At 35.1% G+C, this 21,779-nt stretch overlaps 2 protein-coding genes across 17 annotated transcripts in view; one reads left to right on the forward strand and one right to left on the reverse strand.

Moving 5' to 3' along the window:
• Window positions 1-15,194, forward strand: part of ACSS3 (acyl-CoA synthetase short chain family member 3) — a 144,006-nt gene extending 128,812 nt beyond the window's left edge. For 2 of the 4 annotated variants that reach the window (XM_082665175.1, XM_082665177.1), the window contains 3 exons: window positions 11,859-11,958; window positions 12,044-12,219; window positions 14,962-15,194. In XM_082665175.1, the coding sequence (XP_082521301.1) occupies window positions 11,859-11,958; window positions 12,044-12,219; window positions 14,962-15,108 (423 nt within the window). In that variant the 3' untranslated portion in view covers window positions 15,109-15,194. Of the gene's footprint in view, window positions 1-11,858; window positions 11,959-12,043; window positions 12,220-13,059 lie in introns of those variants that run through there. The other 2 variants (XM_082665176.1, XR_014297403.1) reach the window with 2 other exon arrangements.
• Window positions 15,195-17,304: 2,110 nt separating this feature from the next.
• Window positions 17,305-21,779, reverse strand: part of PPFIA2 (PTPRF interacting protein alpha 2) — a gene marked incomplete at both ends in the record, with an annotated part of 468,557 nt that continues 464,082 nt past the window's right edge. For 10 of the 13 annotated variants that reach the window (XM_082667015.1, XM_082667018.1, XM_082667011.1 and 7 more), the window contains 2 exons: window positions 18,528-19,442; window positions 20,651-20,810. In XM_082667015.1, the coding sequence (XP_082523141.1) occupies window positions 19,384-19,442; window positions 20,651-20,810 (219 nt within the window). Of the gene's footprint in view, window positions 17,334-18,527; window positions 19,443-20,490; window positions 20,811-21,779 lie in introns of those variants that run through there. The other 3 variants (XM_082667019.1, XM_082667016.1, XM_082667017.1) reach the window with 2 other exon arrangements.

Genomic DNA, 21,779 nt, shown 5'->3' on the forward strand with positions numbered 1-21,779 from the left:
GTATGATTTAAACATTTTATCATACTCTTAAATCCTGAGAATTTTCTTCCAATGTAAATTACACAAAGTCCCCAGAAGAGTATTTTAAAATGTTTTCAATTTTTTTTACCTTAAAATAGAATAAAATCCTCCTTTTTATTGTATAATACTATGAGTTTTTTACTTATAGTATAGATTCTTGTAGCCATCACCAACAACCAGGATACAGAAAAATTTCAACACTGCCCAAGAATTTCCCCATAATGTCACCTTTTTATTCTGACCTTCCCCACTCCTAACCCCTGGGAACCACTAATTTTTTTTTTGTTCCTATGTTCTAGAATCTCATATAAATGGAGTAATACAGTATGTAACCTTTGGAGACTGGGCTATTTCATTTAGGAAAGTGCGTTTGAGATCCATTCAAGTTGTGTGTATGTCGATTATTTGTCCTTTTATGTTGCTGTGCGGCATTCCACTGTGTGGATGTACTAACCCATTTATGTTTCCTTTACCCATTAGAGGATATTTTAAGTGCTTCTAGTTTGAGGCAGTTATAAATAATGCTGCCATATACATTCAAGTTCAGGTTTTTGTGCAAATGTTAGTTTTCATTTCTCTAGGATAAATGCCTGTAGTGAGTCTGCTGGGTTACATGTTAAGTATATGTTTAGGCTTATAAGAAACTACCAAACTGTTCTCTAGAGCGGCTGTGCCATTTTATATTCCCACCCATAGTGTGTGAGGGGGTCTGTTTCTTCCCATCTTCATTAGTACTCAGAATTGCCATTGTTCTTTATTTAAATCATTCTAATAGATGTGTAAAGGTATCTCATTGTGCTTTGAATTTGATTGTCTGTAATGACTAAAATGTTGGAAACCTTTTCTTGTGTTTATTTGCCATCAATGTTCTTCTCTGTCATTAAAATCTTCTGCCCATCTTTTTAAAAATTGGGTTGTTTTTCTTATTGTTCAGTTTTGAGAGTTTTTAAGGTATTCTGGACACAAGTCCTTTGTTTGATATGCAGTTTGAAGATATGTATTTTTTTCCTGTCTGTGACTGGTCTTTCTATCCTCTTAAAAGTGCTCTTAATAGAGCAAAAGTGTGTTTCATATTGATGAAGTCTAATTCAGCATTTTTTTCTTTTATAGATGATGATGTTTATCGAAGAACTCTTTCCTAACCCAAGGTCATACTTTCTTCTTTGTTTTCACCTAAAATTTTATAGTTTTACATTTTATATCAATTTACATTTTGAGGGTTTTTTTTGTATATAGTGCAAGATATAGGTTGAGGATTTTTTTTTAAATGTGTATGCCAATTCTTCCATGTGTTATATGTTGCAAAGACTGGACTTTCTCCATTGAATTGCCTTTGCACCTTTGTAAAAAATTAGCTGACAGTATTTGAGTGGGTCTATTTCTAGAGTATCTCTTGTTTTATTGATCTGTGTGTTTACCTTTTCACCAATACTATTCTGTCTTGATACTTTATAGAATGTCTTAGAGTTGAATAGTGTCCACTATTTTCGAAATCGCTCCACTTTTCAAAAATCGTGTGGATATTCTGTTCCTTTACTTTTCCATATATATTTTAGAATGAGCTTTTCTATAGTTAAAATAAATCCTGCATGGATTCTGACTGGGATTGTGTTAAATCTATAGATGGATTTGAGAAAAATTGATATCTGGACTCTACTGAATTGTCCAATTCATGAACTTTGTATGTCTTTCCATTTATTTAGGTCTTTTTTGATATGTTTCACTGACATTTTATACTTTTTAGTATGCAGATTCTGAACATATTTTCTTTTTTTTAAATTTATTTTTTTATACAGCAGGTTCTTATTAGTTATCCATTTTATACATATTAGTATATACATGTCAATCCCAATCTCCCAATTCATCTCACCACCACCACCCCACCCCACCCCCGCCGCCGCTTTCCCCCCTTGGTGTCCATACGTTTGTTCTCTACATCTGTGTCTCTATTTCTGCTCTGCAAACCGGTTCATCTGTACCATTTTTCTAGGTTCCACATATATGCGTTAATATACGATATTTGTTTTTCTCTTTCTGACTTACTTCACTCTGTATTGCAGTCTCTAGATTCATCCACGTCTCTACAAATGATCCAATTTCTGAACATATTTTCTTAATTTATACCTAAGTAGTTTTCTGAGCTATTGTAAATAGAATTTTTTTTAGTTTTGGTTTCCAGATTTTCATTGCTAGTGGATATAGAACTGCTATTGACTTTTATGAACTGATATGTATCTTATGATCTTGTTAAATTCATTTATTAGTTCTAAGAGTTGTGTGTATATGTGTGTGTATGTGTGTGTTTGTATTTCTTGGGATTTCCTGTGTGGACAATCATGCTGTCTGTGAATAGAGGTAGTTTTATTGCTTGCTTTCCAATCTGAATATTTTTTCTTTCTTTCTCTTGCCTTTTTGAACTGGTCAGAACCTCCACTATGATACTGAGTAAGAGTGATGAGAGCAGTTACCCTCGTCTTGTTCCTGATCTTAGGGTAAAAGCATTCAATATCTTACCATTAAGAATGACGTTACCTGTAGATGTTTCTGTAGATGGCCTTTATCAGATGAGGAAGTTTCCTTCTATTAATAGTAGAAGGAAATTAATAGTAGAAGTAGAATTAAAAGTTTCCTTCTACTAATTTGCTGGGGTTTTTTCTTTTTTCTTTTTTTTATCTTGAAAGAATGTTAAATTTTATCAAATGCTTTTTCTGCTTCTATTGATATGATTGTGTGGGTTTTCTTTTTAAGCCTGTTACTATGGTGAATCACATTAATTAATTTTCAACTGTTGAACCAGCTTTGCGTTGCTTGGGATATACCTCACTTAGTTGCAATGTATTATTGTTTAATATATTGATTTTTTTTTTAATTTATAGTAATTTTTGCTGATCGGAAGTTGGCTTTGTGTGGTAATCATGTTTTTAATAGTGTTTGTATCATTTATCTTTTTTTCATCCTTTCCTTTTTAATATATCTAGATCATTATGTTTCCTGTGGCCTTTTTGTAGATAACATAGTTGGGTCTTGTTCTTATTTTAATCCAGTTTTACAATTTCTATCTTTTAACTGGTGTTTTTAAGACCATTAACATTTAACTTAAGTATTGATATGTTTATGTCTCCAAGTTTATTATTGGTTTCCTTCTTGCCTTTTCTCTTTTTTATTTCCCTCATGTTACATTTTCTCCCTTCTTTTAAGTCATTTGGTTCTTTTTTTGTAGCTTCTATTTCTTTGCTGAGAACTTCTCCATTCATTCCAAGGGTGCTTGCCCATACTTTCTGGGTCACAGTTACTGTGGAGTTGTTAATATTTATCTTTGTTAATTTTATCCTAAATGTGCAAATGAGGCATTCTTTGTCAAAGACAGATTTCTTAATAATAAGTGTGTCATTGCTTTCTTACTCCCGGTCTTATCCCTAGGTGACCCAACAAGAGCCGATGGGAAATTTCCCTACATAAGTAGCCAGCCACACCATAGATGAGAAATAAGGAAAATTATTTTTCTCTGCTTATAAAGAGGAAGGAGGCAGCTATCTTTCCCCCTCCGAAAGAGGTCTCCTTGGACACATAATAGCCTGAATCCAAACTCCAGTTCTTTGATATGTACATAACATCTCTCCAGGAGGCAGATAGCCCCGTGTGTCTCAACTTTTACAACCTAGAAATGTTTCCAACTTCTAAGCCTTCATCTTTTTGACATGTAAATACCAAGGAAGATAGTGAGTGGGCCAGTCTCCCCAGCACCTTATGAGTTTAACCTAGGGATCTAGTCTAGGATGTAAGCATTTTGCCCACGCAGGGAAATTAGAAAATTTTATTATCCTTTCATATCAGAGCAATTGACTAAACAAACAGCTATAGATCAAATTCTCAAGGTATTTGAAGAGTCTCAGGAGGCTAGGGTTTTTTATAGGGCCAATGAGGAAATCTGGAAAAGTTTTATTCCCCTACAGATATAATAGCTACATTAAAATCTTTATCTGATATTTGTAATATTTGGATTGGGGTTTGGCATTTGTTGATTATCTTTTTTAAAGGAGTGTTTAGGTTTTCCTAATTCTTCTCATGTCCAGTAATTTTGCATTTTATATTTTGACTATTACTTTATGAGATTTTGGATCCTTTGAAAATCATCTGGATTTTTGTTCTTGTGATTGTTTATTTTAGCAGATGGTCAAGCCATTTAAGATCATACCACACGTCCTTACCCACTTTCTGTGGATTGTGGTTCCAATGTCAATTTTGTTTTCAAAGCCTTTACAGTGCTATTCTAGTACATCTCACTGTGTCTCTCTCCCAGAGGCCAATCTGAAACTCAAGTTAAGTGCTCAAAATCTGTGCTATGCTGATTCTGGTTGGATTCATGCACATACAACTTTACAGTAGGCTCAGGACATCATACTCAGATTTAAAATATCCCTTTTTCTAGCTCCTTTCTCTCTACAATCTACTCTTCACTTTTTGATTCCCAGGACTCCCCCTTACTGCTCTTCTCGGTATAAAGTCAGGGCTTCAGCCTCCCCGTACTCCTGCTGGGGTTCAGTCCTGCAAGGTCTACCTACATAGCGTCCCTGGGGAGAGGAAGGGACTCTGTCTCTTTGTTAGCACTTGCCTGGTATAGGGCAGAGCTAGTCAACAGGGATCAACTCTCAGGAACTGGATGGCTGCTGGTGGGGAGGACAAGTGGTACTGAATCTTTCCTGGCTCTCTTGGTGTAAGATGGGGGAGTCCCCAGTGCTCCATCCCCAGGATCTGCTGCACAGTGATAGTGGAGAAGGGAGAGGACACAGCTTTTTGGCTGCATTCACCTGGTGAAAGGTGTGAAGAGTCAACAAGGTGGTTACAGCTCTGTAGGAAGGAAGAGAGACACTGCTTCTTCATTGGTGTCCATCTGGAGTAGGGACAATAAAATCAAAATGATTCTGTTTCCCAGCTCCTCTGCTCCTTTTCCTGGACCTCTAGGTGGACACAGCAGGCATTTCTTAGGGCTTTTTCTGTCTGTACTTATTGACAGTTCCACATTTTTGACTGATATAGAACCCAGGCCAGAATATATAGGAGGCAAAATCAACAAACCAACAAACCATAACAACAATGAAAACCAAAAACTTCTAAACAAGCAAAAAACAAGGGACTCACCATCAGGTTGTCTCTCAAGTTCTGATAGAGTCTTCTGGTATGAATTTTTTTTTTTTTTTTTTTTGCGGTACGCGGGCCTCTCACTGTTGTGGCCTCTCCCGTTGCGGAGCACAGGCTCCGGACGCGCAGGCTCAGCGGCCATGGCTCACGGGCCCAGCCGCTCCATGGCATGTGGGATCTTCCTGGACCGGGGCACGAACCCGTGTCCCCTGCATCGGCAGGCAGACTCTCAACCACTGCACCACCAGGGAAGCCCTTCTGGTATGAATTTTAGCCCAAAGTATTCCATCACAATTAGTGGAAGTGATAAGATGGAATGTATTTACTCCATCTTTTCCAGAACCAAACCCAGAATAGTTTTCGAATGGAATGGGGCAAACTGCAGTTTAAATTAAAGAAAATGCTTAAAGCAGTATGACTGATAATGCAGTAGGATGAGAGTATGCACAATCATAGTTCCCCTTTCTCTAATTAAAAAAATGGTCACTTTCTCAAAAGGTTGTACTTAACTTCAGCCCAAAATTAACACTTAACACTTCTTGTCATGTAGGCTTTTCTTTCTTAGTGACAGTCAATGTGATATTATTTGAGTAAAAGGAAATAATTTTATAAAATATTTTGGAACATGTGACTTTTATCTGCTGTTATAATATTGTTTTTAACTGACTGTGAATTTTGTGATAACCTGAAATTGAAATTTATGCTTCATGTATTTTGGTGTGTTGACAAAAGATGGTTCTGGCTTCAGGAACTTTTAATTTCTTGCTTATAGGAGATTACGTCCATTTCTGGCAGACTCAGCTAATCAAAATACAGAGATTACATATGCATAGCTCTTATTATCAGTCAAAATTCTTAGTGCTCTCTTTTATTTTTAGAATGAAGAGTGCCAACCTATTCAAATATATATTGTGCTTTAATGTTTCTACTGACATGCTTCTCACTATATGTAACAGCAGAGCGAGGCAGGCAGAAGATAGGCAGTTAAAACAGAATCCATGACATCTAACAGGAATTTTGTCCCTGGGTCTTAGAGTGCTCATAGCATGTAACAGGACACCTCTCAGCCTTAAGCCTTCTTGAAGTGAATGTCTCCCTTTATATGAATTAAATGATTAACTCTTTATTGTATTTTTATGTCTAATAAGGATATTAATATCTCAATTCTGGGTTGTCTTCTCCATGTTAGAATCTATTAGAGGGTTGAAAACCAACATTTTTACCGGCTTTTTCCCAGCTCCTTAGTAAAGTTGTTTAACAAATTGATAATATGTACATGAAATGTTCATATTAATGACAGCTTTTACTAAAGTGCCCAAACCTTATTTTATATTTAAATGCTTTTCTGGGAGTCTTAATAATGAATGCTGGATTCCACTTTGATTTTTTGAAATAGGACTTGAGGGTCTTAAATCCATTGGGAATATTATTTATAGAAAATAAAAATAGACTGAATGTCTGTTTATATACAGTGAAAATATCTGAGCTTTTTCAGTTTCCCAAAGTAACACTTGACAAATTTATCACCTTACATAAGACTAAATCAAACAGAAATTCTACTAAAATGACTACATCACAGACATTTCAGGAAACGCTATGTTCTTTTCTGTTCTCGACATAAGAAAATAGAGTCCTACAATGGCTTTTAGAAATTTAAGAGGACATTATCCTTGCATATCCCAATGCATGTGAGGGCCTTCTATAAATATCAAGTAATAACCAAATCTATTTGAACAGCTGATTAATCTTTGAAAGCCTACCGTCTAGCTGGACAATTGGGACACTTAGGTGGAAGTTCAAGGTATTCTTAAGAAAAATTTGTCCTAAATCTGCTAGTTCAGGTCATGCGAGCTCAAGTTACTAGGAGTCAATGTGGTCCTTCTGCTTAGTTCTCTTTCACTGTTGTGGGCAGATCTTTTCATGCAGAGACATCTCCAGGGAACAAATTGGGCTCCCTGATTTCATTCTTTCACTTGTAGCTTAAGATTTAGTTTGTTAAATAATCCTACGAGTATCCTTGGAAACTTGGAAACCTGGTGTTAAAATACTACATTTAAAGCCTAGGGCAGTGTTCGCATACAGTTTTCCCTTTCGAAGGTTATTCTGACCAAAGCATCACTGTTTGTTTTTCAAGCTAGCTATTTTGTTCACTATTTTAGGAATAATTTCTTCAAGATTGAATATATTTCCATAAAGTGCATATTCAACAAAGATGCCGTGCAATTTCATTTCTACCCAACATTAAATGACTACTGGATGTAAATAGTTGTAAAATTGCTGAATATTTTCCTGGGCACTGATATGAATATTGATGAAGATGTGGAATCTGGCAGTTTCCTAGGTGACTCCATTGTCAGAGGAGGTAAAACAATATTCCTCCTCTTCCCATAGCAAAGACAATCTCCCTCTGCAGAGTGTATTGTACGAGGGTGCTTGATTTAAACTAATTTTTTCTAAAATTAAAATACTTAAAACATAATTAAGAAACCTGTATAATTTAGCCCACTAAAACCAGAAAACCATTTAAATCAAATAAAATTTACACAAAAATGGCAGTACTGCAGAAACCAAGAATGACAGTTACTTGCCAGGCCTGTTACCATAACATTTATATGCTCACTTTGGGTGAAACAATTACCTTTTAAGTTGTGTCACTTTTTTTGGTACTTGAATGCCAGTTAACCACAGATACTTCATGAATTTTATATGGAGGGAATATACGAGTGGCTTTTGATTTCCGTCCCCCCATAGGACATTTGGTGGGCTTCTGTCCCAATATGTTGCCAAGATATATTTTGATGCTTTCCCTTTTCAGAATTCGGTTGTTGAAATCATTATTTGGCATGCAAATACTGTTTGTGGAGCCAACACAGAAAGCTGGCTCTCTTCCTTTATGGCATCTTTTTAACACTGATAGAATAATATAATGTTTTATCCACTATAATGAACTTCATTTACAGATGGCACGGAATTCTGGAGAATGACATGTTTCTCACAGATTTTTAAGAATCATATCTTCAGTTGGCAAAAAATGGGAAACTTTGATATTATAAGGAATTGTGTTATATCTTACTTCTGATTTTAAAATACTCTCTCTGCCCTTATAGAAAACCAGTCAGCGTTTTCCCATCCACTTCTAAAAACACTGAGACCAAGGATGGAAGTTAAAATAGCAAGGTGAAATCATGGCAGACTAGAAGTTTTGTTGTTCCATTTAGTTAAAATTATAGTCATACTGGTTAGGTGCAAAATATCTAGATGTATGATTTTTTTTTTTTTTTTACAGTGATTTAAACTGTAAAACTTCAAAAACTCAGGTATAGAAGCACCAGTGAACACTTTAATAAATGGGCTTTTGACCATTAAAACTCTGGTAAGCCAGGTAAAAGTATTTTTCTCTATTCATTAAGGGAATACTAAATAGGATTTAAAGGATTGAACCTACCAAGTCTGTGTCCTACCTGCTATAGAGAAGTTATTCTCTTCCACGGGCTGGTGACCGTCAAGACTAACTGCCCAAACAAAGCTCTGACAATAAAATGTGTCTCTACTCTCAACATACAGACTGAAAAGAAAATAAGAACTTAACAAATGGGAAACATTTTGAGAGTTCACACTGAAGCAGTGAGAGAAGGTGGTATTGTATGGTCTGGTCTGTGTAGTATGTGTTTTGCAGAAGCTTTTGAGTCAGGACCAACTAAAGGAAAGAGGGCGTAGACACCTTTACCTCAGCAATGAAGTTAATAAAACATATAGTACAAAAATCATTTATTTATCACGTACCATTCTGAGCACTGCAGGAGTCAAAAGCTATGTCGATGGCAGCCCTCACAACTGAATACTTCAAGGCTGATGCTAGGATAGGATACGGGGCAATGTTGATTTGCATGCTTAATTAGGGGCAGTGTGAGTTAGTCCGCTGGCTTTGTACCAAACATTCTAGCAGTTCATTGAGTCTTCTAGGAGTTCAGAGAAGAGAAAGCTCATTTTCAGCTTGAATTACTTTTTTTTTCCATAGAAAGTTTGGGATTTTTAGTGGCATGTCCCGGATTTTGTTGGTTTTTCTCTTCCCTCTGACTGTACCTTTACAGTGCAGTTTGTCAGCTTTTCCTTTTTCATACGGTCCTTAGATGTTAAGAGTTCTTTAAGGCTTTCACCTTTTCTCCTCACTGCTTTCTCCCCAGATAATCTCATCCATGTGCATAGCTTTCATTGTCATCTATACATTAATGGCATTCAAATACACATTTTCAGATTAAGATTCTCCTCAGATCCAATTGCCTTGCCTTGGATGTCTGAAAGGTACTTCAAATGGAATATCTCCAAGATTTAATACATGATGTTTCCTCCCAAGCCTAGCCCTCACCAGCATTTTCTGGCTTAGAAAATGACACCACTATCCAATCAGCTACTCAAGCCAAAAACCACAGAATCATCTTTAACCCCTTTGACTTCTTACTTCATATCCTATTTATCATCAAATTCTGTCCATTTTACCTCTAAAAACTCTGGAATCTTTTTATACCCACTACTATAACTTTAGTCTACTATTGTAGCCTCTCTGGGTGTTTCCCTGGGTAAACTATGACACCCACCTTCAACAATCCTCTATTTATTCTTCACAATGAACCAAAGTAAGTTTTTGTTTTTCAAAATCCACTCTGAAGTGAAAGTAGCCAATCTGTAAAGGCTACATATGTAGGATTCCAACTATATTAACATTCTGGAAAAGAACTGTGGAGACAGTAAAAAAGATCCGTGGCTGCCAGGAGTTATTGGAAGGTGAGGGATGAATAGGCAGAGCACAGTGGATTTTTAGGGCAGTGAATCTACTCTGTAAAATACTGTAATCATGGATCCGTGCTGTAAAACCCATAGAGTGTACAACACCAAGAGTGAAGTCTAACGTGAACTGTGGAGTGGGGTGAGAGTGATGTGTCAGTGTTGGCTCAGCAGTTGTAACTCTACTGCTCTGGTGAGGGATTTTGATGGTGCGGAGGCTGTGTGTGAATGGGAGCAGGGGTTATATGGGAACAACGTACTTTCTGCTGCTCCATTTTGCTGTGAATCTAAAACTATTCTGAAAAAATAAAGTCTGTTAAAAAACCCATTCTGATCTTGCATCGCCTCCTTACCTCCTGAAAGTGCTTTATTACCTTCCAATGCTACTAAAATAGTTGGAAGCCCTTCGCATTCACAGCCCTTGTCTATCTCTGTAGCTTCATTTCCTCTTACACCATTCTCACTTTTGCTCTCTGCTTTCCAGCCACGTTGGTCCCTTTTAGATTTGAATGGTACAAGCCCCGTGCTTCCACAGGGCTTTTGCCCCGCCCCTGTATGCAAGGGTCCTTGCATACAGACCCTTTAGACCTGAGCTCTTCCTGAGTCACTTCCTAAGGGGAGTCTTCTCTGAGATCCATATTCTTCTGCCACATTGGTTGCTTTGGTTCTATTTCTCATTTAGAAATCCATGTTATTTCCCCAAAGATTGTACCACTTTACATCTAGACATTCATAGTAATTAAATATTCATGATTATTTATTAACATCACCCTTTGCTACTAGACTGTAAGCACGAGACAGTACCCAGCTTATTTTTGCTCACCACCAAGTCTACTGCAATATAGGAGGTTGGAGGATAGGAGGTATTAGTAAATGTTTGTTGACTGAATGCATGGAGGAAAGAATGAGGACTGCCAAACTAGCCCTTGGTTACAAGTTTGCTCACTGTTTTCTCCAGCCATAGGGGTTTGGAGTCACTTGAAATATATATTAATCTCTCAGAAAAGAACTTTTTGAACATTCATTTTTAAAAGTCCCATCACAGCAGAATTTTTTTTTTCTTAATCCTAAGCTTCTGTATTTCATGTGGTTACTCTATTCTCTGAGTTCTTGTGATTCCAGATAGAAATTTGCTTTGCTCTTTAAGGCATTTAGAGCTTAGGGTGAACAATATGAAAATGGTTGGTCAACAGTGGTGATTATCTGATGTCAGGGCTTCACTCCATGTCCAGCCTTTTCTCCACATCTTGGAAAATCCTCTCTGGATGGGTGGTCACTCAAGAAGAGAAGTGTGCTCTGTTCATTGCTCAGCAACAGAGGTGGAAATAAAATCACCATTTATTTTTTGTAATTTTATTTTATTTACTTATTGGCTGTGCCACGCGGCATGTGGGATCTTAGTTCCCCAACCAGGGATCACATCGGTGCCTCCTGCAGCGGAAGTGCAGAGTCTTAACCACTGGACCGCCAGGAAAGTCCCAAATCACTGTTTATTGATGGGGCTGCCTTGGGTTCCTCTGGAAGGTGTCCTCATGGTAGCCAGCACTGAAGCCAAAACACCATGAGGCCATCTGTTTTCCGAGGCTCATTGCAATTTGTTCCCAAGTGGTATCACTGCATAGTTTCCCAGACTTCATTAATAAACAATTGAGATGAAGAAATCATTCCCTTACTTTCCAGGTAAGCTAAGCAGTTTGTCTTAATTGCTTAGTCAGCTTTTACTGAGAGACTACCTGGGGATCCTAACCAGTCACCTCAGTACTAGTGATGTGAATGGTGAATTGGTAGTAATTTTCACAGAGGTAGCTATGGGTTTTTAAGTTATCTGATGTGTACTATTTTCCCCAATTGAAATTATAAATATTGCATATATATGTGTATAGATATTCTAAATGAATGCTTGTTTTAAATTACAGTCTGTCCTTTCCCATGGCACTGTGGCCGACTGCGCTGTTGTTGGCAAGGAAGACCCTTTGAAGGGTCATGTCCCGTTAGCTCTCTGCGTGCTGAAGAAAGGTGAGAGGTCTTTCTCCTCCCCGACTGGTGGGGCCCTGAATGATTAAAGTTAATTCAGAGCTTACCATCTGAACTTTCTCCCTAGATATAAATACAACAGAGGAACAAGTCTTAGAAGAAATTGTGAAACATGTTAGACAGAGCATTGGCCCCGTGGCTGCTTTTCGAAAAGCGGTGTTTGTGAAACAGTTACCCAAAACCAGATCTGGCAAAATTCCCCGCTCAGCTCTGTCTGCCCTTGTCAATGGCAAGCCATATAAGGTAAATTATCAAGGATGTTGAGTGCTTGGTTTTGAAATGTTTTCCCCCACTTCTTTGGTGTCAACTAAGATCTTTCAGTGGTTCTCAAGCATGAATTATATCCCTAGAAAACACGTAACAGTACTTTTTTTTTAATATTATGGGGGAAAAATTGCATAGCCATTCTCTCTGTAGGAATGAGGGTTTTGGAGAGAAACACAGATTAATTAAGACCATATACTTTTGATTATAAGAACCAGTATGTGAAAATATTTTACTGTTAGTAAATATGTCAAATTCAAACTTGTGGAAACTCAATCTTACTAAATTAAGGATAAATTTTCCTTCATTGCCGTCATTAGTGACTAATAGTGAGTGAGAGGCTGGCTATAGATATTTTGAAAATTCTAATTGATATATATGCTCATTATTTTTCCTGTTTTGAGTGAAAATTATTTTAGGTAATTTAGGCTGATTCAAGCATATGCATTCTTTTAATTTTGTGCATATTATACGTGCACAAATATATGTATTTTTAATCATCAAGATCTAATAAAAAGTGATGCAACAGTAAGGAGTGGTTGTATGGGCAAATGCCAAAAAAAAAAATTCTTTCTATAGATGCTCATTGAAAGGCCCATAAAAGAAAGTACCATCTAGGACCAATAGTTTTGCTAACTGAACAGTTTATTTTACTATAGATGCATTTTAAAATATTGAGTTCAAAGTTCCCTGTTTTTGAACCTTTCCATATGAGTATGATAAGATAATGGGGAATACAAGATTGCATATAATTGTTTAATTGTATAGAATGGAAGGGTTCAATGAAGCACGTTCATCTGGCTCTAATTTTCTTTCCAGGTATCTCCTACAATTGAAGACCCCAGCATTTTTGGGCACATAGAAGAAATGCTGAAGCAGGCATTATGACTTTTTTTTTTCTTTTTTTGTCACTTTTCTAATTGGAGTTAGATTTTGGAATTATTTCCCAGAAATAAATATTTAAATAGAAATTACATGCAAACTGAAATGTAAATTGTAGAGCTTGGTCTAAAAACAATGTACGTGAAAACTAGTAAAAGGTCTTCTGTTTGATTAGCCCAATTAGCACTGTTACTGGTTACCTGTAACATTGCTCATTATAGATTTTCCAGAACTTTGATTTAAGAAAAATATATCTGACATACGATTTATAAAAATTGTATCCCCAAAAAAAAATTTTAATTGAAAGTGACACTAATATCGAGCCACTTGCTGAAATTAGGACTCTGCAGCTTTGACCCAAGACCTAAAACTCAAGTGAAGTCAGAAAACAATTATAATTTTCTTATAGAAATTCTGAATATTTTCTAATATTCTTGAGATGCCCACATGCATGGTTATTTTAAATGAAATGGATGAAATGGGAAGTTTTAGGTAATCATCTAGACATGATTTTCTAAGTAGGAGAATCTGTCTAGTCACATATTTCCTGAGGGAAGGCTGGGTACCAACCAAGGTACAGCTCTTTTCAATCCTTTGTTACTTAGTCAAGGGGAATCACAGGCTGGCAGAGAGCATAGAGGTCAATTAATCCAATCTCTTTGTCATGGAGATGAGGGCTCTTTAGCTGACTGTATACTCTTAATACTCTTTAGCTGACTGTATACTCTTAATGTAACTGGCAAGGAAAGCTCTTAAGGAAGAAATGTAAAAGTTTTTACATTAGCTAAAAACCGGGAGGAGTTTTAAGAGAAACCAAAAATCCAGATTTTATGTGAAATCTCTAATTTTTAAATAACTCACTAAAAAAAAAAAAATTGTCATATCCAAAGCACATCTTTCCATTTAAACTTCTGTAAAACTATTGAGCATTAAAAAAATAACTGAAAATTAGTCTTTGTTAATAAGCATATGATAATGTGCCAATTATCCAGAGTAGGTAGATATAGATAATTACTTATTTGGTTTACTTAGGGCTCTACATGAGATCAGTTATCAAAGAATATATTTAAACTCAAAAAATACCATACCCATGTCTTGACGGTTCTTAAAGTATTCCTCAGTCTTTCAGTCCATCAGGAACATTATTTTTAAGAGCAACTGTCTTAACATATAGTCTGGTAACATATCACAAAATATATATGAGAGATAATAGATAAAAGCTTATTGTTTGTTTCATAAAAATTGCTTACAACTTGTATAAAGACATTCTGAAAATGTTAGGATTTTTTGGACTGTAGCCTATAAGATAAATGGCTTCTCAAAGTAAATTGTTATTTGCTAAAATTGGCTTTTTGATTGTTACACCTGAAAAAATACATTCATCTAACTGTTCCTTTTAATTATTTTAGTAGACTGAGTTAAACTAATTAGATAGATATTCAACTTATAATTTGAAGTTGTTGGGTTCCTTAAACTGTCTCTTCTCTTGAGTACATTTTATCTTATCACAACTGTAATCTCACACTTTTTAATGTCTTAGAATTAAGATGTATTACCTTCTTTTTTCATATAAAATTCAGTTAATTTGAAATGGCAAATTCTTTAGCCGATTGTGTATCATAGTTCATCTGCAAGGTATAAACCCAGGCATATACAAGAATTGTGTTAACGATTACATCTTTGATCCTCTTGCACATTTTTCGTGGTAATCAATCTGAGAGACACTTCAGCAAGCGGGCTTGGGTTATTTTCCTGTTGAGTGGGATTGGAAAACAGTGCACAAGACCGGGGAAGTGGTGTTTTCTTGTATCTGGTTAAAGAAAGTGATCTCCTTTGCAGGGTCAGAGAAAGTACTGTTCCTCTCACAAGACTGAATGTGGGGCAAGAAAGATACAGTCATCAGATTGCTTAAATTTTGGAAGAAAAAAAAAAGGAATTTTCTATTTTAATACTTACCATAAGGTACTTTCACTCAATAGTACTTAAAATATTTTGAATTAAATGTCTTTAAAAATAACAATATAATGTTACTAAAAAATGTAATTTGCTGAAATAAATTCTGCATGATCTTCTTTTGGTAGTTGCATAGAATTTTTTTTACTGTAAAGTATTAAAATTAAAATGTAAATATTTTATTTTAAAATCTATAGAAAAGTGCCAATTAATTGATCTATTTTGCCTGTGAAAATGTACTAAGTGTATACAAATGAGAACTGCTTTACATTTAAAATTAGTTTTATTTATAGAAAATTATATTTGTAAAGGTTCTGATTATTAAAAATATGAAAATTCATAACGTTGATAGTTAAAAGGAAGAAAACCAAGGTTCTAAGCTTAATCCATGAAATGGGTTTTAGAATCTGGCAAAATGATCTTATACATCGAAGAATATTTTATGGTTTTTGAGGCAAGTAACTGGATCTTTTATATCCCTGTATGTTAGTCTATTTTAAATGGTTAATGTCTCTTATTAGGTGATATCTTAAAGGGGAAGAACTGTTTATGCAATTAAGTTGTGCAGAACAGTAGATACAAATCTAGTTTGTATTATTATGATACCATAGTTTCTATATTATATTTCATTTCTGTAAGTCAAGATCCCCATATTCAGACGAACTTAAAAAGCTCTTTCCCATTGTTTCTAATCAGGCAACATTTTTAGAAAATTTAAAATCACTTTCATAAGCAAGTTTAGTGCTCCCTCTTGTGGCAGACTCACTTTTGAAGCTAAAAGATTGATCACTAAAAAGAATGATTTTCATTATAGTTTAAGTAAAATTTTAAACTATATGTGACTAGAAAACAAAGCTTAAACAGAGAACTGGAAGTATTTTTGTTTATTGACAATGGAGAGGGTTTCTGTTACCATTACCTTTTGAGTGAATCTGTTAAACAAAAATTGACATCAAAACAAATGTAATGTACGTGCAAACATAGCAAATTAAATACAAAAAAGGAATTACTAATGACAGGTCTTGCTGTTAATAAGATCAAGCAGCAGAAAATCAGCAGTTAGATAAATGGTATTCTTAAATAGATTTACTTTGAAATCTCCCATATAAACAAAGAATAAACAACAGTAACACCACCAAATAAAGCCACAGGGAAGAGAGAGATTATTCTTCTATACTTTTATACACTATATATGTTAATCATTCTGTCTTATTTCCTCTGATAAGACTGACTTCAGGGAAGTCGCAACAAGGCCTTCTCGGCTAAGAGCATATAACGTTAGTTAGACATGAGTCTGGCTAATGCCCTATTACACTGACAAAAGGGAAAGGTTTCTGGGGTTTTGCTTTTTCCAGTGGAAATGACCTCAGACTCTGCAGTGGTTGACATTCACTGAACAGGGCTGGCTGGAGGTTCAAGGTATTTGGATGAACATGTGGTTCTTAGTAAAGAAGTTTTTTTTTTTTTTTTTTTCCTTGGTCCACAGGTAATAAGAAGAGATTTTTTTTTTCTTTATAAATTTTTTTAAATAATTGCTTTTGACTCTTGTAAACAGTTTGGCTTTGTTTTGTATTGAAAAGGAGATCGAGCCATCACAGTGCTATTTCTAAAGATATAGGACATCCCTGATTTCCTTTAAAGGTCTATTTTTGGCTCCAGTTCCAGGTTAAATCATTCTTTTTTACATGATCAGAGGCAGGTTTTCAGCTTTAAGGATTGACAGACTTGAAGGAGAAACATGTGGAAGCATGAAACATGCTTCCAGGAAACATATCAATTTGTTACAATGCAAAAACTGTAGAAATGGTGGAATGGTAAAATACAAACAGTACTTGGAATTGTCAAATGTTTGCACTCAAGACTCCATGAACCATATATTTTATTTTTAAAAAAATCATATTTATATCCATTTACATAAGACTTACACATTTAAAAAGAAATGCATACACAGTAATACATAAATGCCAAGTATATTACAATAAGACATGAAAAAACAAGTGGCTCTATTTCATAAAAGCATCTGTTGTACAGAATTTATGATGTGGATGATGCTTATTATTCAAATGACTTAAGCATTTTCTTACAATTGTAGTAAACTAATCAAACGTAATATCTGACTCCCCCCAAAATCACATTTTCAGCTTAATAAACCATTAGTTGTGATTATTTCCTTAGAATTCAGTCTTCACAAAGGTTTTCACTGCTTATCTTCTTAGATGGTAGTGCACTTTAGGTAGAGTAGACTGAAAAGACGACATCTAAAATATGTAATGGACAGCATTAGTTTACTGAAAGATCCCAGACTGGAAAATCTCCCTCTGCGACTCTTGGTGCACCTCCATGCATCCTGCCCACTTTTGTCCTAAGGGTAGGATATCATCTCAGGTCTAACCAATGGCTGTATGTAATTAATATTTGCTCCTCTCTAATTAATTTTGTGCAGGCGAGGTTCATAAATAAGATTTGCTCAACTTTGTAGAAAGTATGGCAGTAATATAAACAGAGGTAGTCACAGAAAACCTCAGCAGTCCTTTTGAAAAGCGTACAGCTTGCTCATTAATAAATTGAGTTGAGTTGACCTATTCCATGGAATAGATCTGTATTCTAACTCATATATTTTAGAGCTCTTTAAAAGAGACCTTTGTTTAATTGTGACAAAAACATAATGATAATCAGTAACATATAAAGAATCTGGGTTAGTGATGTGGCATCACTGATTCTTTCCGGTCATAATATACTTAGGAAAAGATCACAATTACTATCCCGACACAAGAGATAAATGATATGTTCTGAATTGTGTTAATAACAAAAATGCTAATGTTTCCTCACAATAGAAATTGGTTGTCCCAGATTAACTTATTGGAAATAAATACCTTTATTCCATTTAATGGTGAAAACTAGGAAATATGAACGAGAATGCCAAGCACAAAATACAGATTATAAATAGTTAAAGAGTAATTCTACCCATCAGTCAAGAGCTAAGAAGCAAGCACTACTCAACATATTAAGTAGTCATTTGTAAATTAGTGAAGTATTCTAATCCTAGTTCCTGGTAAATTATCATGTTATGTGTAGAAACTATTACAAACAGTATTTTGGAAAGCCTCTTATTTAGCCAAATTATTACAAATTTTAGATCATGCCTAATAAGATGCCAAATTGTATACCATAATTAAATTTTTAATGTTAGGGTTTTACATTCTGAAATTAGATCTCTTATCTGAAAGCTTTTTGTTTTATCATCGGCAGCTTCAAATAGTGACCCAAATAAGGCAGCATATCAGCTCCTATATTAGGCCCCAAAGACCATCAGTAAATTGTGTGGAGCTTTTAGTTCAAGGCAATGAATAAACAGCACAAGATGAGCTGTTCCCCTCCCCAACCCTGTGCACATACTTGGTTCTAAATATTGCTCTGAAAAGTGTTTCTCCAAAATTTTAATTCATCGTAAATGGTAGAATATTTTGGTAAAGCACAGTTGTAGATTAAAAAATGTTTATGAGTTCTTGACATTTATTTTCTATGAAAACAGTTTTACTAAGACCGGTTTCCAATAAAATTCCATTTTCATATGGATTTGGAATTAGATTCCATCAACTAGGATTTCTCGAAGTACAAATGCCTTATAGCTTATGATTTTATAGGATGGTTTTCTGTCCTGTCCGCCATTGTTATAATGTTATTTCACTTGGTTTCTATCTGCTGTAAACCCCAGATACTTAAAATTCCTATACATTTTCAACAAGTATTAATCAGATTGATGAAAAACAACATACCAGAAGTTCAGATTTTTCAGTTATACTTTTGTTTTTAATGTGAAATCACCTCCAAATCATTTTCCTGATTCTGCCACTGTTTGACTCTGGGTACTTACTAAAATACTATTTGCCTATTTCAACTTCCCCTATATAAAATACTCACTTAAAAGTGTGTTATTCTGTAAGTGCCAAACTCTCATCAGTAAAATGCTATATGCATCAATATAAAGTGCTACGAAAAAGTAGAAACCAGTGTAGTAGCAACCCATTGATGTGTAATAAGATAGTGACAGGCCTCCAACAGGTGGGCCTTAAACCATAGCAGACAGATGGTGATAGGAAATCCTAGATTAAGAGTTACAATATAAAGAACTTTCCACTCTCTAGCAATTCAAAGGGGTTCTCTCACTTCTCTCACTCTTCGCCACAACGAAGAGTATTGTGTATATTTACTAGTCTATGTAGGTTACATTTTTTTTGGCGGTTTGTTTTTTGTCAGCCAAGGAAAACTACTCACAGCAAGTCAGTGCTGCCTCCTTTGAGTGGCTTGTCAACATGAGTATGTGCGAACAGTGGAGTTGTCTAACCTCTGCAGTCTTGATGAAGGAACTGCAAATGGAGAAAAGGGCTTTAGAGGGACTTGGATGATTGAGTACAAAATTTCAGATGAGAAAGATTCATTTTCCCTGCATAAAGGGATCTGAACATATTAATAGACCTTCTTTCTCTCAGATAGAAGCCACTCATATTCCTTTTCTCAAGACAAGCTACTAAAGAAAATTTATTCCTGTGTGATTCACCTGAGCTTTCAAGTTGTGTATTCCTCCTTAGATGAAGTCTGTTAACAAGAACAGTTCCCCTGGGTGCTCCTGTTTTTGAAGCAAAGATTGCTCTTGGAGAATTCAGTATGATGGACTGTCTTCCCCTCCAATACTGAAAAGCTTCTATACTCATTTTAATCATGTTAAATTGCTCGTGAATTTTGCTAATGTGTTCCATAATAGTAACAACTTAGAAGAAATATAGATCAAAGATCATGGAATATAGATCAAAGATCATGGTTTATACTGGAACTTATTTTAAGGGCCATGATAACTATCACCTTGACAAGAAATAATAATTCTAGGTGACTGTCTCAATAAAGAGAGTGGGGCTTTTTTGTTTAATGCTTCCCAGACAGACATAACTTTGTGACTACAACTTCAAATTTGTCTCTCCTCCAGAATGGCTGTTTTCCTTTGTGAAGTATATAACACAAGTCTAATGTCCACAGAAGGAAATACTAATTGGGAAATTACTGTCGGTTTTGTGTTTGTTTAATTCTCTTCTCATGGTTGTGCTTGTTTATTTAAGGCCTTCTGCCTTGGTCATAGGTGAGAATATCTGATGAGTCTGAGTTTTTAAGATGAAATAGAAAACTTGCAATATTCAAGCATGTAGGGTGACAGTGGAGTTAATTTCCGTTTATTAAGGACCTTTAGTCCAAATCCATCCTCTAAACAAATTATTTACTTGGTGAATAGAAGAGTAAAGAAACACAAATCATGCATATGTTTTTCTTCCTAGATGTGGACATTAGCCAAAATAGTCCTTTTTAGGATATTTTAAATTATTTTTAAAATATGAATAAAGTGCCATGAGTTCATGCATTAGCAGCTTACAAAAGAGTATGGTCTGATGAAAGCAAAGTAAACGTCAAGCAGAGCAAACCAACTTAAGAAAAGAATCAATTCCAGAAAGCTGTGCAAGATCAGAGAATGAGGGCATTTGCTAAACAAGCTTTTTACTTTATAAGCAGAAATGCAAAACTACTGTACCATCCGTTGTCATTTTCCTTGACTGCCCCGATGTTGTGGTTAACCTAAATCCAGCCGGTAATGTTTCTGAGGACCCAGGCATCATGCTGATTCCGTGTACTTCACGGGGAGGAAACTGCCTTCTCCAGGTCGACCCACGCCTGAAATTCTTGTCATCACTCTGCCAGTACAGAGATACAATTTTATGTAATGAAAACAAGTAAACTAGTCCAGGTGCTTAAAACATGTAACTCTGATTATTTACATTCAGTCTGTAAAGTATACATATGGAATACTATATTTCAAGGGTTATATTGATTCCAAAATGAGAATGCAGGATATGTGAAATAGAAATGTTTTTATTAAAAAGTTCATATGATTTCGAATCTAAAACATATATGAAAGTAAAATCTTTGAAAATTTAAAATAAAACCCCAAAGTTTTTCCAAAAAGAATTTTGGGTATACTTTGTTGCACTTCATGCCAACTGTTTTTATGTTATGAGATGATATACTTAGTTGAATAAGTATTGGGTAAACACTATTTGATTCACACACTTGATTATTTCATGAATTTTGCTTTTATGTATACAAGATATATGTTATGGGAAATCTATATTTGATACAGCCTGGCTCATATGGGATACGATAATTTATATTCTGTGTAAGAAACTAAATTTGTCATTTGCTAGATTTCAGCTGATACAGAATTAACTTGTAGTTTGTTGAAAAACCTATGCAAATGGTCACCTTCCTTTTAATAAATACATGTGCTCATTAGATGCCACTAAAAGCATAATGTAACTCTGGCTGCTGTTTTACAATGTAATTCTTGTTGCTGATTCTATTATATCTTAATTGCATAAAATCTTCCCTCTCTGTGCATACACATTGTACCTGCAGACAAACCATTATTTTCTCTGAATTGGTAAGCAACAATATGTAATTTACCAATTGACTGATTATATTCTTTGTTTCTAATGTAAGGAAAATATTAATCATTCTACACAGATCTTATCTTCTTATATCACTAAGTTTTTCATCTAAGGAAGGACTGTCTACTCCCTAAAATTATAGTTAAATATGTGTGGTTGACTCTGCTAGCTCAGGTGACTTCATTTGGGCATAGAGAATATAGATAGATATTCAAC

This window comes from Grampus griseus (genome assembly GCF_964374135.1).
Source record: "Grampus griseus genome assembly, chromosome: 11".
Lineage (NCBI taxonomy): Eukaryota > Metazoa > Chordata > Mammalia > Artiodactyla > Delphinidae > Grampus > Grampus griseus.